We start from the raw sequence: 16,044 nt of genomic DNA, 5'->3' as shown, positions 1-16,044 counted from the left end.
GCAGCTGCCTTAACGAACGTGTAACTACACATGCAGGACATCATGTAATATCTGAACTTTTCCCCTTAAATTTAATATAGCTCAATCCCCCTGGCCTGATGTTCATGAATCCTCAAAGATGCATCTAGTACACCCTTATCCCCTAGAGGTAATAGGAGACAAAGTGAAAGATGAGATTGCACAGCCTTTGGCAGATAGTATACAGCAGCATACAGGCAGATTGACATATAAGTCCCTGCACCTCCTGCAGTTGCATTTTAGTGTTTGATTTTGAAATGACCACCTGAAGGGTAGTGTACCTTGACTGTTTGTGGAAATATAGATCTATCATGTAGAATATCATGATGAGGAAAATTAATCTTTTCTCTAAGGACTCAGGGCAAGCCAGTCTGATCAGGTTTCTCAAATGTAATTGCCAATCTTCTGCTGTGCTCTCAGAGACTCCAGATATATTCTCATCCCCAGTTCTTTGCTGCTACCTCCATCTATCCACTAGACTCAAATGTTTTTCATTCCCACAGCTGGGTCGTCCCCTGCAGGCTTTCTTCTGCCTGCCTAGCTGATGATGTTTTTCTGGCTCCAGAAAACTTCCGAGATTGTTACAAACAGTGCTTGTGGGGACAAAGGACTGTCCCGATTAAAACAACAAAAAAACTAGGACGGTCTTGCAAGAATCCGGATGGGTGGCCATCTCACATGAACACTGTGATGTTTCTCTCTTCTTTTCTTCCTCTCATCATTAAATAAGGACAACATTATTATTTTGAAAACTTAGGAGTTAAACTAAGGTTTTAGTTGTAGTCAAAGGTTTATTCAATGATTTTGCTACTGAGATACCTAAAACACTTTTTCTCCTTTCATTGTTCTTAGGGATCTGACTACTTCATTGTTGTATTTTCATGTTCAAAGGGATAGGCAAGTGAAAATTAACTCAACCCTAAATGTAAGTCTTGAGTTAATGGGCCTTTTCTTCCCGCAGTTTTGAGAAGACTTTGGGGGAAGACAGACTCAATTATTTCAAGTAAGATTGAGTGACTACATTTTATTTTACTTTTGTTCATTAGAATATTATTTAATTATCATTATTTTCATGATGGACTTTTGATCATAACTCTGCTTTACATTGAGTTTAAATGAACATAAAACTGTGCTCAAGAAATAGAATGAGAAAATACTGTTTACAGCTTTGTCAGTGTTTTCTGCCAGTTTTCTCTTTTTCCAGCAGCTGCAGTGGGACATGCTGTTGGTATTCGGAGGCTTCTAGAAAGGGATGTGGCCAAGTATATTTTTCTAATCTCTAACTTCAGCACATAGGTCACCACTCAGTCACCTTGTCGATGTGTCCTTTAAACTCTCACTATTAATTGCTCTTAGTAATGATATTTGAGGCCCGAACGCCAGGGAAGAACTCAAGGTCCCTAAGTTCCCTGCCACTGAGCACACATTACTTATTTCTAGCAGCTACTTAAACTCTCTTTACTTTACTGCTAAAATTTTAGGTAATGGTTCTAAATTAGCACAGAGGAAACAGACTTTAAAAAATATTTTATGCTAAAATGAAATACCAATTTCTGATGGATTTTATTTTCAAAATGTGTCCAATGTGTTTATTCTTCTTTTAGTTCATGTCATGGTTGTAACAATAAGTAACACTGCTATTTGTGGAAATTCACTCTATTTTTATCCTAGAAAGGGGGTTGCAGAAAATGTCTTTGTTTTTTTAGCCTGATCACTAACAGTTCTCATGCATTCTGAATTTATGGCCAATCGTTTGCTATTATTAGGTGTCCTGAATTAATTCATCTCCTAATTATAACTGATGCAATAATGAATGATTCTGCATGAAGCTAAGTATTCCTGGATGCTCATAAACTGAACTTATGATTCAATTGTGGGGCAGTTTAGCGTGTGATAGGTGTACTAGAGTCCTTCCCTAATTCTTTCACTTGATTTCCAGTCTTCCACACAATCATTGTTCCTCAGACAAAAAGGAAAAGTTATCTAGTCTGTTCCAGGTAAATGAAGAGCCATGAGAATGCACTATTAACAATTGCCATAGCAAGTAAAATAAAAATCAGCCCTTTAATTCACCTTTAAAAAAAGTACCAGGTAAGCATATTATTGATTTCGTTAAATGGAAACTTAGACTAAGGTATTCAAGCTTATTTGTTGCTTGTCACAAAGCCATCATCAAATGAGACTAGACAACGGCCTTTGGAGGTCAAAGTAAATGGAAAATAAAGATTATCCATGTGAGAGTTTCTGAATGGCACTTTAATTAATGTATGTAATTCCCTCCAGCAGTCCTTTCATTGCCACAGTCATCGCTTCTTCAGGGTCATCCACAACTACTGTTAACCCTGTATCCCTCTCTCTCTCTCTCCCTTTCACCAATGATATCATTTCCAGAAACTTTAGAGGGGCTAATGTAGGAAAAAAACCAATGGCAACTGGCAACTACAGAACCCTCATACTTCAGTAGAAAATGCCTTCTTTAAAACTCTTTACTAAAATAAAATGCATTATGCTTAGTAAGACATGAGAATTGTTATTAATGGGTTAGAACCATATGATTTCACATTTTATGTTTTCTTGCTAGAAGTTATTACAAGGGAAGCTTTATGGTTGAAAAAATCTGGGCTAAGGGACATGGATTTCAGAGCGCAAGGCATGCCCCCAAATATCACTTGCTTTCCCTATACTCTTTAATCAATTTATTTCATCCCTTCTTGACTGTATTCATATATAAAGACTGTTTATTGGATCCAGGAGTTACATAGCGTATTAGAAACTGTGTAATATAACTTTACTTTTTAATTATTAAAAAATTTATTTTTAAAATTTCCAAAGAATGCCTCCTAGTATTTATGTTCTTAGATTCCATTCCAAGTACAAGTTCCCAATATACATAACCTTGTATAGTTAGGCATTTTTTGGCATGCTTTCTCTGCCTGTGTCATTTTTACTTCAAGTTAATTAAAAGATATATTGGAGCATAATAAAACTATGTATTTTCTAATATACTTTCTATTTTTGACCAAATGAGATTCCCTCTTTAAAAATTAAATTATTATAATTTTATTGTAATACCATTCAAATAAAAGGTTACTGTGCATCCCATTTTTTTAATGTCATCTGCATCAGATATTTGTCATTTTAATATTTTCCAGTTCCTGTAAACTGAGAATGGAAAGATGGTGATGAGCCATTCACAATTTTTTGGCAGACACTGCTACTTTTACCAAACAACCAGAAAATAACTATCAATAACAGCTAATAAATAAAACAGTGTATCCTGTGGACTATTTTGGGGGGATGGAGTCCAGGATTATCCTATACTCAGAACTGCCTGAGGATTTGTTATTTGAGTTGTAAATAGCACATGATGTTTTATGTGGCACATGTTTATTTCCGCTGAAAGAGCATGTCCTATTTTTGAGGAAGGAAAGAAACTTGTAACATCAAATGTTTGTTGCAAAACAATTTGATGAAATAAATGTAAATGAATCAGAAACATGTGAATTGTATTTCATTAAAATTAATGGGTTTAAACGTGAAGGGGGTAAAATGCTTGGGGGAAAGAGTGTGGTAAGGTGGGGAGGGACATTTGTTTTGTTTTCATCAGTCTTGGATTCTCGAAAAATGGCTTAATAGTCTGAATTTCATCTCATTAAGATTCTGTTAAGCCTAATGGTGGAGTTACAGAGTGGGACAATAAAATGCAAATTTATTTTATGGCTTTATGTGGCTCCAGTTATAAAGTATGCATCAAACATTGCCACTATGCAGTCCTTCAAAATCACTTTCAATTTGAAGTTGGTGGTTTTCCTATATAATTCTTTTAAGGGTAAACAAGAAATTGTAATGATGCTAAAATACATTTTTTATCTCTCAGACTCATACATAAACTTCACATTTCCTTTTTCTAACTGAAGATGATCTGATCTAAACGGAAAACATGTGAGGGCTGAATGTGTAGACATATATGCAGGAGATGGGCAGGAGGAGAAGACACTGGAAGAAAGGGAAAGAGTAAAAGAAATAAAAGGAAAAAAAGACATGAGCAATGCAGGCCGAGCTACGCCATCAAACCTAATTCATAAGTAAAGCACTGAAATCTCACTAAGTATTTGAGAGCCATAACCATTTTAATCCCATAGTTTATGTTCAAATTATTTATGGTTGCTTAAAAACAAATACATAGCTTATTTTATATTTTGTATTTTCAATTAAAAAATCATCTATTACTCTGAAAATGAGAAAAATATCAACTTCAAAAAAGAAAAAAGGTTTACAAATGAGTCTCCCTGCCTCAAAATCTGAGTAAGTTTGATGTGGGTTATGACATTTTAGTTTCTCAACTTCCAGTCCCTGAAACAGGGACATTTTTGATGTTCCAAATACTTCCAAGAGGCAAGGGGTACACAAATGGGTATATATGTATGTATAACCCCAGAAATCTTCATTTCCTAAACTCTGACCACCTTCTGTATTATTTAACATGTATTTTTTTTTTAAGATAATATGTGACACTGCTGAAGTAGCCTTCTGGACATAACGCTAGGTAGAGAAATGTATGAACAGAGGTTCTTTACAATAGAAGGCGTAGTAGCCTGTGGGGCTATTTCAGGTCTGTAAGGAGTCTGCTTTTGTGCTTCCTGGGAATATAATGACATAATTGGAGCTTAGCATCTCTCTGGCTGCTGGGAGCTCAACTGCTGCTTATCACCATGTTTGGAATGAGGATCCTGTTCCTTAGTGTCTTTGTGCCAAATAATTCACTGCCACAAACTGTTCTGGAAATGTTTCTCCTCCTTGCTTTTATAGGCAGGAACTGAAAGGGTTCACTTTTAAAATATTTGTTTCATAATTGGGCAGGAGATATATTTTGGCTTCTAGCATAGCCCTTTTTTGTTTTATTTAACATTTCTCTCATCGTTCTTTAACAGGTGAAAAAATCGAGTGGCTAAGATGACTGTGTCATTTGTACCTTACAATAGCATCAATACAATAATTACAACTGCTCTTGAGACCCCAAAGTCACACATAAGGGTTCTATGAATCAATAAAAGTCTGAATTCTAACTCTAGAGTTGTGTCAATGAAAATATACAAATAGCGTCAGCTTTATCTTTGTCATCAACAACAGATATTTATAAGGTCCTCAATTAAGTGTCACTACTTAGGATCTAGGTTCAGAACATTATGATGATGGTATAGTTCCTTCCAGGTGAGATATATTGTGATTTATTTTCTATCATGATTTTCTATAGTAATGTTTCATAAGTGAAACACGATCTAATCCTTTACTTTTGGTGTTGTTCCACTTGATGACAGGCCTACCCTTGTAGCAGTGATAAGGAGTGTGAAGTTGGGAGGTATTGCCACAGTCCCCACCAAGGATCATCGGCCTGCATGGTGTGTCGGAGAAAAAAGAAGCGCTGCCACCGAGATGGCATGTGCTGCCCCGGTGCCCGCTGCAATAATGGTAAAAGATCTCACTAAGTGTTCATGGGCCTCTTTCTTTTCATCATAGTAAGCCTGTCTCTCAAGTCAGGCTATCTTCTCCTTACTCAGACTCCTGAAATATAAGAAGCCTGGTAGAACTGGTTTAGGTAGTGTAAGATTACCTGGATTACCTCCCCAAATCTTAGTTTTCCTAGACTCTGGCTACTTTCTATATTTTGTGACCTATGCTGATCTAGAATATTGCCATGTTGAAGTGTTGTGTATAAATAGCAAGACGTTCTATTCCAGTAAACACATAAGTGAATGCATGTGACAGAACCAAAGAAAGAAACTTGATATGATTTAGTAATGCAGTTGTAAATATCTATTCCAGTTTTGTGCTTTGGGTTTAGTCAAGACGTTCTGTGGCTCAGTCTTATGGGAATAGAGTGATTGGTTCCTCCAAAGGGAGACGTGGGATTTTATTCCCCAACCTGGCTTCATCCAATATCAATGAATTTATAGGCAGACAATTCAGTAATAATGATGAAATGGATCACAGACAAGATGTGGCAAAAACATTAAATAATTGCAGAAAGTAATTAGAAATATATACTTAATCATATAAAACAACATAATCATGCTCATATTCTCATGCCTATTCCTGACCTCTGGGTGTAGACCTACTGTGAGTCTCTTGCACAGGAGGTGAAGGGAAGAAGACCTCACACCATTAGAGAAGTTTACAGTGTAAACTAAGATTATGTTGTTAATTAATAAAGGAATCTGGATCCAGAGGATGTATGTCTGATCAGATTATTTAAAAATAGTAACAGCTAACATTGATTCTTCACATATATTCACAATAACTTTGTGAATATATAAAATTATGCTTTTATTCCCGGTTTTGTCCAAGGTCACTTGGTCTTGAGAGAGACAAAATTCATATCAAAGAAGTTTCACTTTAGGGTCAAAGTATGCTCAGTCTCAGTAAATAAGTAAATGAATGGATGGGTGGATAGATAGATAGATAGACAGATAGATAAATGGCTCCATATTTCACATCAAGAGAGTATGTGGATAAGTATCACATTTTATAGAATTGAATTAGTCTAACTGATTATATGATCATCTCCAGGCATCTGTATCCCAGTTACTGAAAGCATCTTAACCCCTCACATCCTGGCTCTGGATGGCACTCGGCACAGAGATCGAAACCACGGTCATTACTCAAACCATGACTTGGGATGGCAGAATCTAGGAAGACCACACACTAAGATGTCACATATAAAAGGTAGGGATATCTGTAGTTCTGGGTTTTTTTAAAATAAAGAAATAGAAGAAAAATATGGATAATTAATTCCATTGGTTTTAGAAAAAATTACAAGGAAGTTTCTTTAATCCTAGCTAGTCATTAAACTTGTTATTCAGGTGGCAAATAATGGAAACAGACCATAATGGATTTATGTGATAAGAGGCAGAGCCAATTGGTATCAACCAAGACTTTTCATTATAAATGGTAACAACATAGAAGATAGTATAAGTAAAAATATTTTATGTGCTTCTGATTGCAAAATAGAATTTTTTTTTTTTCTGAAGTGTCAGGGTAACATCTATTGGTCATCATCTCTGCAGGGCATGAAGGAGACCCCTGCCTACGATCATCAGACTGCATTGAAGGGTTTTGCTGTGCTCGTCATTTCTGGACCAAAATCTGCAAACCAGTGCTCCATCAGGGGGAAGTCTGTACCAAACAACGCAAGAAGGGTTCTCATGGGCTGGAAATTTTCCAGCGGTGTGACTGTGCAAAGGGCCTGTCTTGCAAAGTATGGAAAGATGCCACCTACTCCTCCAAAGCCAGACTCCATGTGTGTCAGAAAATTTGATCACCATTGAGGAACATCATCAATTGCAGACTGTGAATTTGTGTATTGAATGCATTATAGCATGGTGGAAAATAAGGTTCAGATGCAGAAGAATGGCTAAAATAAGAAACATGATAAGAATATAGATCACAAAAAGGGAGAAAGAAAACATGAACTGAATAGATTAGAATGGGTGACAAATGCAGTGCAGCCAGTGTTCCATTATGCAACTTGTCTATGTAAATAATGTACACATTTGTGGAAAATGCTATTATTAAGAGAAAAAGCACACAGTGGAAATTACTGATGAGTAGATGTGACTTTCCAAGAGTTTAGGTTGTGCTGGAGGAGAGGTTTCCTTCAGATTGCTGATTGCTTATACAAATAACCTACATGCCAGATTTCTATTCAACGTTAGAGTTTAACAAAATACTCCTAGAATAACTTGTTATACAATAGGTTCTAAAAATAAAATTTCTAAACAAGAAATGAAAACATGGAGCATAGTTAATTTACAACAGAAAATTAACTTTTAATTTGTAACACTACTTCTGCTGCTCAATCAAGAGTCTTGGTAGACAAGAAAAAAAATCAGTCAATATTTCCAAATAATTGCAAAATAATGGCCAGTTGTTTAAGAAGGCCTTTAGGAAGACAAATAAATAACAAACAAACAGCCACAAAAACTTTTTTTTCAAAATTTTAGTTTTACCTGGAATTATTAAGAACTGATATAAGACAAAAACAGTTCCTTCAAATTCTACGGAATGACAGTATATCTCTCTTTATCCTATGTGATTCCTGCTCTGAATGCATTTTATTTTCCAAACTATACCCATAAATTGTGACTAGTAAAATACTTGCACAGAGCAGAATTTTCACAGATGGCAAAAAAATTTAAAGATGTCCAATATATGTGGGAAAAGAGCTAACAGAGAGATCATTATTTCTTAAAGATTGGCCATAACCTATGTTTTGATAGAATTAGATTGGTAAATACATGTATTCATACATACTCTGTGGTAATAGAGACTTGAGCTGGATCTGTACTGCACTGGAGTAAGAAAGAAAATTGGGAATACTTTTTCGTTTGTTCAGGTTTTGGAAACACATAGATCATATGTCTGAGGCACAAGCTGGCTGTTCATCTTTGACACCAGGGGATGCACAGTCTGAATGAAGATCTGCATGGGATTTTCTATCGTAATATTTACTATGCAAATGAATTCAGTGTGAGGTCATGTGTCCGTACTATCCTCAAATTATTTATTTTATAGTGCTGAGATCCTCAAATAATCTCAATTTCAGGAGGTTTCACAAAATGGACTCCTGAAGTAGACAGAGTAGTGAGGTTTCATTGCCCTCTATAAGCTTCTGACTGGCCAATGGCATCATCCAATTTTCTTCTCAAACCTCTGCAGCATCTGCTTTATTGCCAAAGGGCTTGTTTCTGTTTTCTGCAGCCACTGCAGTTAAAAAGTATAAGCAGGATAACTTGTAAAATCTGCATATTGCTAATCTATAGACACCACAGTTTCTAAATTCTTTGAACCACTTTACTACTTTTTTAAAACTTAACTCAGTCCTAAATACTTTGTCTAGAGCACAAAAGAATAAAAGGTTATCTTATAGTTGTGACTTTAAACTTTTGTAGACCACAATTCACTTTTTAGTTTTCTTTTACTTAAATCCCATCTGCAGTCTCAAATTTAAGTTCTCCCACTAGAAATTGAGTTTCAGCCTGTATATCTATTAAAAATTTCAACTTCCCACATATATTTACTAAGACAATTAAGATTTACATTTTCTGCACAGGTCTCCAAAAACAAAAATTATAAACTAGTCCATCCAAGAACCAAAGTTTGTATAAACAGGTTGCTATAAGCTTGGTGAAATGAAAATGGAGCATTTCAATCAAACATTTCCTATATAACAATTACTATATTTACAATTTGGTTTCTGCAATATTTTTCATATATTCACCCTTTTAAAAATTATTATTTGAAGTAATTTATTTACAGGAAATGTTAATGAGATGTATTTTCTTATAGAGATATTTCTTACAGAAAGCTTTGTAGCAGAATATATTTGCAGCTATTGACTTTGTAATTTAGGAAAAATGTATAATAAGATAAAATCTATTAAATTTTTCTCCTCTAAAAACTGAATTCAAAGTTCCTTGTCTTTTGCCTACGGGAAGAATTTTCATAGAATCATACTTTCTGAGAGTTCAATTGGACTTGGTCTGATTTTGAGGACTGGGTGTGAATCATTTGGAGGACATCAGCATGAGATAACTCAGAGCAGTTTACTATTACAAAAGGTAGTTTATTTCATGGCAGTTTAGCTCTAATTGTTAGAAAGTTGTTTCTGTTTTTTTTTTTTTTTTTTTCCCAAACCAAAATATTCCAGCTTGTGATTTACACCCATTTAGTCATCTTTTGCCTTCTGGAACAACTTGGAACAAGAAAGTGCTCTTCACAGATTCTTCAAAATACTTTAAGACAGGTAACATATACCCCATAATCTTCTCTCTAGGCTAAAGTTTTCCAAAATGGAAATACTATTATGCTTAGAGTATTGGTTCATTTCTACATGAACCAATGTGAATGTGAGCTACACCACGCCTTTTTCTGTGTTTGGAGAGAAACTGAGTGAAATCAAATCCACTTCCTGGGAAGCAAGTCTTTCTCTGCTTCCTGAACCGGAGATGTCAGAAGTGTTTTGAGGAATAGTGTTCACCAAGTATGAACAGGGATGCTACAAGAGCCCATGTTGTATTAGACATCAGAATGGGCTGCAAATGTGGATAATAAACATTCTGTGACATAGTGAATGAATTAAATGTAGCTATGGCTGCTTCATGAAGCTAAAACAGTCCCACAGCTAGAAGTTAGTGTTAAAAATACCTTAAGCATTGCTGAAATACTTTCCACAATATGTTAATTAGTCATTTAAGGATATTCTTAAATCATTGGCCATTTCCTCAAATTGAGAATATTTATATTTTCTAGTTAAAGTGTGCTTTTGACCATAACAATCATACAGGTGATCTTTTTCTTTTCTATTGTGCTCAGTGAGATGCTCTGAGAACTGACAAATTGTCCTGACATTTTTTTTTTTTTAGTTAAGAAACAAAATACCCTTAAGTAGCCTTAGTATTTTAGGGGAAAACATTAAGTTACACTTTTGTAAATGTAATTGTAGCCTTAGGATTTTAGGGAAAAACGTTCAATTATAATTGTCTTCACTCAAAATCAGGTCAGTTGAAAAACATTTTTTAAAAAAACAGGCAGATGAAAGATTACTCTATTGCTGATGAAGTTAATATTGGAAAATGTAGCATATACCTGTGAGCAAGAAGACATTCTAACACTAAACACCAGAAATAGATTCTGTGCCCATTCACATTCAACACCAGACTGTATCAGTTCCATCTTATGGGAGCTGCCCTGTAAAATTTATAATGCGGATGGGCAGAACAGAATGACATGCCTCCTTCTGGCAGTTAACACTGAAGACGAAGCGGGTGGAAAAGGGGCTGAACTATGCATTTCTCATTCAAAAATCTCATCCAAAATTTTCCAAAACTGGACAATTTGTACGACATGAAAGAAGTGAGTGAGGGGTGGAGTGAGACAAAGATGATCATTCCATGCCACATCAAACTCACTTTAAAGATTGAGAAAGAAGAAGCCCTCTTCATATCCTTCCCCAGATCTTCAAATTTTTAACCCACTGTGCATACCATTTATCTATGGTGAAGATATGAGTTTTAGCCAAAATCTGACCTGCTGCCTCCTAGGGGAAGTCCCTGATGAAGTCTTTTTTTCCTAATGACAACCATTCCTTCTTTATGGATCCTCTCAGGATGTGGTGTGGTGGGAAATTTAGCTTTTGTCCCCAGGAGCTTGCAAAATGTATGAAAATAATACATTAATTAAATAAACTTGAAGACCACTCTATATCCAGGACTAGAAAATAATTCTCTATTCTTTTAACTGTCCCAGATTATATCCATCATGTCATCTAACACAGTCTATTAGAGATTGTGCGGTGAGACTAAATGATACATTGAGTATATGATAATAAAATATGTAAAAGCATTTCAATAATAAAATTCTAACAATGCAGAGATGCCCCACCTTTGAATATAAATCTTCTTCCATTGAAAATTTCTTAGGGAGAAAGTAAAGGACAAAAATTAAATCCTCTTGCATGTTAAAGTCAAAATAACTTGAAGTTCAAAAGAATGAAAGTGTGCAATCATTATCTTCCTCTTTATGATAAAGAGCCCAAAGAAATCAAAGTTCAAAATCTTCAGGTTAATAGCTAAAATTTTTCTTCCTTATTCCATATTTTGCTCTGTCTCAGCCATAGGGTTTCCAGATGCCTGGGTGAGCTAGAACTTCTTCAGCAGCTATGGCCTGAGCAGTTTCTCACTAGAATGACCGCTGGTTCGATAGAACCTCAGAAGATTTATTAGTTTGACAACAATCTCTGATGCAGCTCACTTTTACTAAAGTCCGGTGAATTATTACATCACACTCAATTAAGCCAAAGGTGCCACCACATTTAGAAAACAAGCTAATCTAGTTCTTAGAGCAGACACCTTAGGCAAAGTGCTGTTAACATATGCAGGGCTTACAATGCCAAAAATCATAGCAGAGATGCATGGACTCTGAATGTAGAAAGATGGAGAAAAATCTGGTTTTGGTTTGCTAAAAATGTCAGTAAATCCAAACCAGGTGTCTGTACCCCATGGTCTGTGCAACTTAAACTTATATGGGAAAAATATCCCATCAAGAAGTTAGATATGGCACTCTATTTTTCCTTATGGTAGGGTGGGAGGAGAATCCACTTGTATTCTATCTCCTTACAGGGAGTGAGTGGTAATTGAGGTATTGCTGCCTTCAGTAAACGTGGTCAACTTTAAAAATTTTGCCATGACATTAGCCTCATTAGGGCTTCTTTCTTTTGCAGTTAGCCTATTCAAAGCCTCACCAGTGCTTAACTGAGAATAGGCTCTGTCTGGTGATGTGTGCTCCAATTATCTTGCAAGCTGAACTTTTTCAGGGCTGTGCACAGTGGCAGGTTCCACTGCTTCATGCTGTAGAATTATTTACTTCCTCATCTCTGCATTTGTTCTACTTATACCACAACATCAACAGATTCCTGAATTAAAATTGCTATTGATACATCTGAAAGTTATTTTAGCAAAGGGTACACTCCTAGGAGCCAAGAAAACGCTCCTAATTTACCTTCTGTCACTCAACATATTCACCAAGCGTCTATTATGTGCTAGGCCACTTTGTAAGCACAATGAGTAGAAGTAGAGTACCAAACTAATAAAGTCCATTTTTACATTCCAGTTAATTTTTAGGGCAATGGCTAGCAGGCAGAAAACTAAATAACAAAAATATCAATACTATAGGAGACAAAGATAAGCACTGTGAAGAAAATTGAAGGAGAGTAAAGGAACAGAGGGAGATGATTAGTGTTATTTTAGATTTTCCAGTGAGGGAAGATCTCTTAAAGAAGGCAGATTATGAGCAGGAATCTGATTGAAGTGACAGAGAGGCAATGAAAATGTCTGGAGAAACTGACATGGGCAGGGGAAGAGCAAGGTAAACATTTGACAATGGGAAGAGGTTGAAAATGGAGACTAGGATGAAAAAAGGAGGAGATAAGAGATGAGACTAGACAAGTAGCTGGGTCAGGTCATGTAGAACCTTATTAACCATCGTTAGTTTTATTATGAAAGAGATATGGAACTGGTAGAAGCTTTTGAGCAAGGGAGTAGCTTAAGCTGACATGTTTCCCAAGGATCACCCAGTCTGCTGCTTGGAGAATAGACCATAGGGCAGTAGGGCATCCAGGCAAAAAATGCTGGCTCGGATAAGTGAGGTAAAGTGAAAGCCATGAGAGTTGTTGGATTTAGGGTATGCTGGAGGTGGATTTGCTGTTGGATTGCTTATCTTTCCTTCCAGCTGTAGTGAAAGAATGAAGGTGGTGAAGGAAAGAAGGGAGTCTCTCTAGACTAGCCTGAGGAACACAGAAAAATAAACTGTTGATAAGAAAAGTTAAAAAAAAATTCCTGTCCACTGACCTTGTATTTAATATGTAAAGAATTGCCTTTCAGTAAAATATCAGAAATTCTTTAGAAAGTGGATCTTTGTAAATCTCTCGTCAGCCATCTTGAGATCTTAAGAAAAACTCTATGAAAGAAGAATTACATCCACAAAATAGAGCTTATTGGATGTGCTAAGGGAAGTGGTTGCAAACAAATGAAAGGGTGAGGGAGTGGCAGGACGATATAGAAAAGAGAACAAACGGGGATCAGAGAACAAGGACTGAGCAGAATTTCCAGTGAGAGTATAAAAAAAGAGATGCATCATCAAGAGGAATGCTGGGAATCCTAAAACGTGCTAATAAGAAGCTTCAATCTGACATAGATACCAAAAGGTGTCAAGAAAAACTTATGGGAACAGAATAGTTAACTCACAGCAGTAGGCTTAGAAAATGATTTTAGCAAAGGGTGCAGCTCAGGCAATCCTCCCATTGACATTGGGCCAATGAATTGCATTAAAGGGAAATTTCTCAAAGTAAGTAATAGTTCTCTTTGAGTATTAAGTAATTGTATAGTTCAGGACCTAGGAATTCTAAAGAAATAACAGCATGCAAGTAATTGAAGTATTTTCATGAGAACTACACTTGCCATCATACCTCTCACACATACGTCATGAATACCACAGTGCACATAACCTTTTAAAATTTCCTGGGGTTCAGCATTTCTTATGGATGCCATGGACTTTTTTATTTGCTCCACACCTTCCCACTTCACTGCACCTGCTGCACCAGTCATCATTTTGTGTTTAATGGCCAGTCAGTCTCCAGGGCCTAGTAACAGACGGAGACTATCAGATCAGCTAGCACCTGTAAAATATTCTAAGTCCTACTTAAGCTTTTCAGGCAGACATTGAAATTAAGGCTGTTTTAGCCTCCATTTATTTTCCTCCCTTCCTATCTTTCCTTCCAATGGGATCTTGTTCTTCCCAACAGTCAACAATTCTGTGCCCAAGTGTATGCCATACATAAAGCTGATTTAGATAACCGTTAGATGCAGCAATGTCTGTGGGAATTTCAGAGTAACTTTCAAGCTGTTTAACACAGGTCCATGTCTTAGAACTTTTCAAGATTCAAATATAGTGATGCTTCCTTTTATAATGCCTGAAAGGAATACACAACATGACTCTGTTTTACATGTTCCAAGGGAACTTGCATTCTGTATAGGGAGTAAACACCCCAAGACACTATGGGCTTGCTTGAGACTGTTAAAAATCAGTATTAGCTCTGGAGAAACGTGGGGATGCTGTACAAAACTTTTCCTAATATAAGAGAGGTCAAGGCAACTTGAAAGCATTTAGGATTCACTTCTTCAATGAATATAAAGTTGCTCAAAACACTGTTTTAAGGTTACAGAAGAAAACAGATATCTGTTGTTTAATAGAAAAAAACAACCCTAAGAGAGATCTACTCAGTGTTAAGAGTAAGATGGGCAGAAGAGTTTGATAATCTGGGAGAAAGGGGTAGGAAGAGGTGATTCAAGAAAATCTTCAGGGAGCAGGAACTAAGTGGACTTCCCTTTTAGAAAAACATGTTTTGGTAACCTTGAAATAGGGCAAATAAAGGGAATATTTAGAAAGATTGATTGGGTGAAAATTTGCTGTTAGGAAAGGGGGCTTTACAGAAAAACCAGTGACTTAAGGACTATCCAAACAGTATTGTGTTAGTCCAACATTCTCCTCTTACTCATTAGGTCATCTTACCTCATTATCATTTGGCAAAAAGCATAGTTAATAAGGTCTCTCTCATAGGATTAAAAAATAATAGTAGTGATAATAATTTTACATCTATTCAGCACTTTTTACTTTGTCTCAGATTACCATCAAGGGTGTTACTACACTTTATTCTTTACAATAAGCTGTAATTCTTTCTATTGAATGTTTGCTATAGACTAGGCCCTGGCTTAGTGCTGTCTCTGCATCATCTCATGTCATCCGTCACAGTAACCTCTGCACAGTTAAGAGGGGCTGAGCCAGGATTTGAGACCTTGACTGTCTGAAGCCAGAACTTTCACTTTTAATCATGAATTTATACTGCTTTCATTAGAAATCAGCCTGTTTACGTTTTGGGAAGATTCTGTGGCTTGCCTGCTGTCAAAGAGTTCGTGGGTATCAGAGCTGAGGTTAAAGGCTATCTTTGGCAATCATCTCTTTACTGTAAGCTTTGTTGATTACATCCTAAAACAGTTTCCTAACTTCCTCCAAAACCGTAGAAGTTAGTGCTGGTATTAGGGCTAACAATCAACATGTCACTCTCTCCTCCAGCCAATATTGCTGCCTGTTCATTTCTTTTCAGAGGACAAACTCAACCATCAGTCAGTATTTGGACATTAACGAGAACAACTTAAGGGTTTATCACATTCTTCAGGTTATAAGGCATATAACTAAAATCTATATCATTTGATATGCAGAGAATTGAAAGGTAATTTTGAAAGTGCAAAATTTCACAAACAGAGTGAAGAGTAGGAATATGATTTTTATAAACAGAATTTAAGGAGTATGTGGCTGGAATTATTAGACTTAGTATGACTAACACACTAAAATAACAATTGGCTCTCTATCCTATCCCCACCTTGCATTCTGCTGTGAGAACATGGTTCATAGTAG

General features: G+C 36.1%; 1 protein-coding gene across 1 annotated transcript in view; it reads left to right on the top strand.

Moving 5' to 3' along the window:
* Window positions 1-9,475, top strand: part of DKK2 (dickkopf WNT signaling pathway inhibitor 2) — a 110,330-nt gene extending 100,855 nt beyond the window's left edge. Inside the window, exons 2-4 of the mRNA XM_024246045.3 lie at window positions 5,337-5,487; window positions 6,586-6,741; window positions 7,083-9,475. Coding sequence (XP_024101813.1) covers window positions 5,337-5,487; window positions 6,586-6,741; window positions 7,083-7,333 — 558 coding nt within the window. The 3' untranslated portion in view covers window positions 7,334-9,475. The remainder of the gene's footprint in view (window positions 1-5,336; window positions 5,488-6,585; window positions 6,742-7,082) is intronic.
* The last annotated feature ends 6,569 nt before the right edge of the window (window positions 9,476-16,044 follow it).

Source organism: Pongo abelii, chromosome 3 (assembly GCF_028885655.2).
Source record: "Pongo abelii isolate AG06213 chromosome 3, NHGRI_mPonAbe1-v2.0_pri, whole genome shotgun sequence".
NCBI classification, from domain to species: domain Eukaryota; kingdom Metazoa; phylum Chordata; class Mammalia; order Primates; family Hominidae; genus Pongo; species Pongo abelii.
The sequence above is the reverse complement of the archived record's forward strand: the minus strand, read 5'-3'. Positions and strand labels throughout refer to the sequence as shown.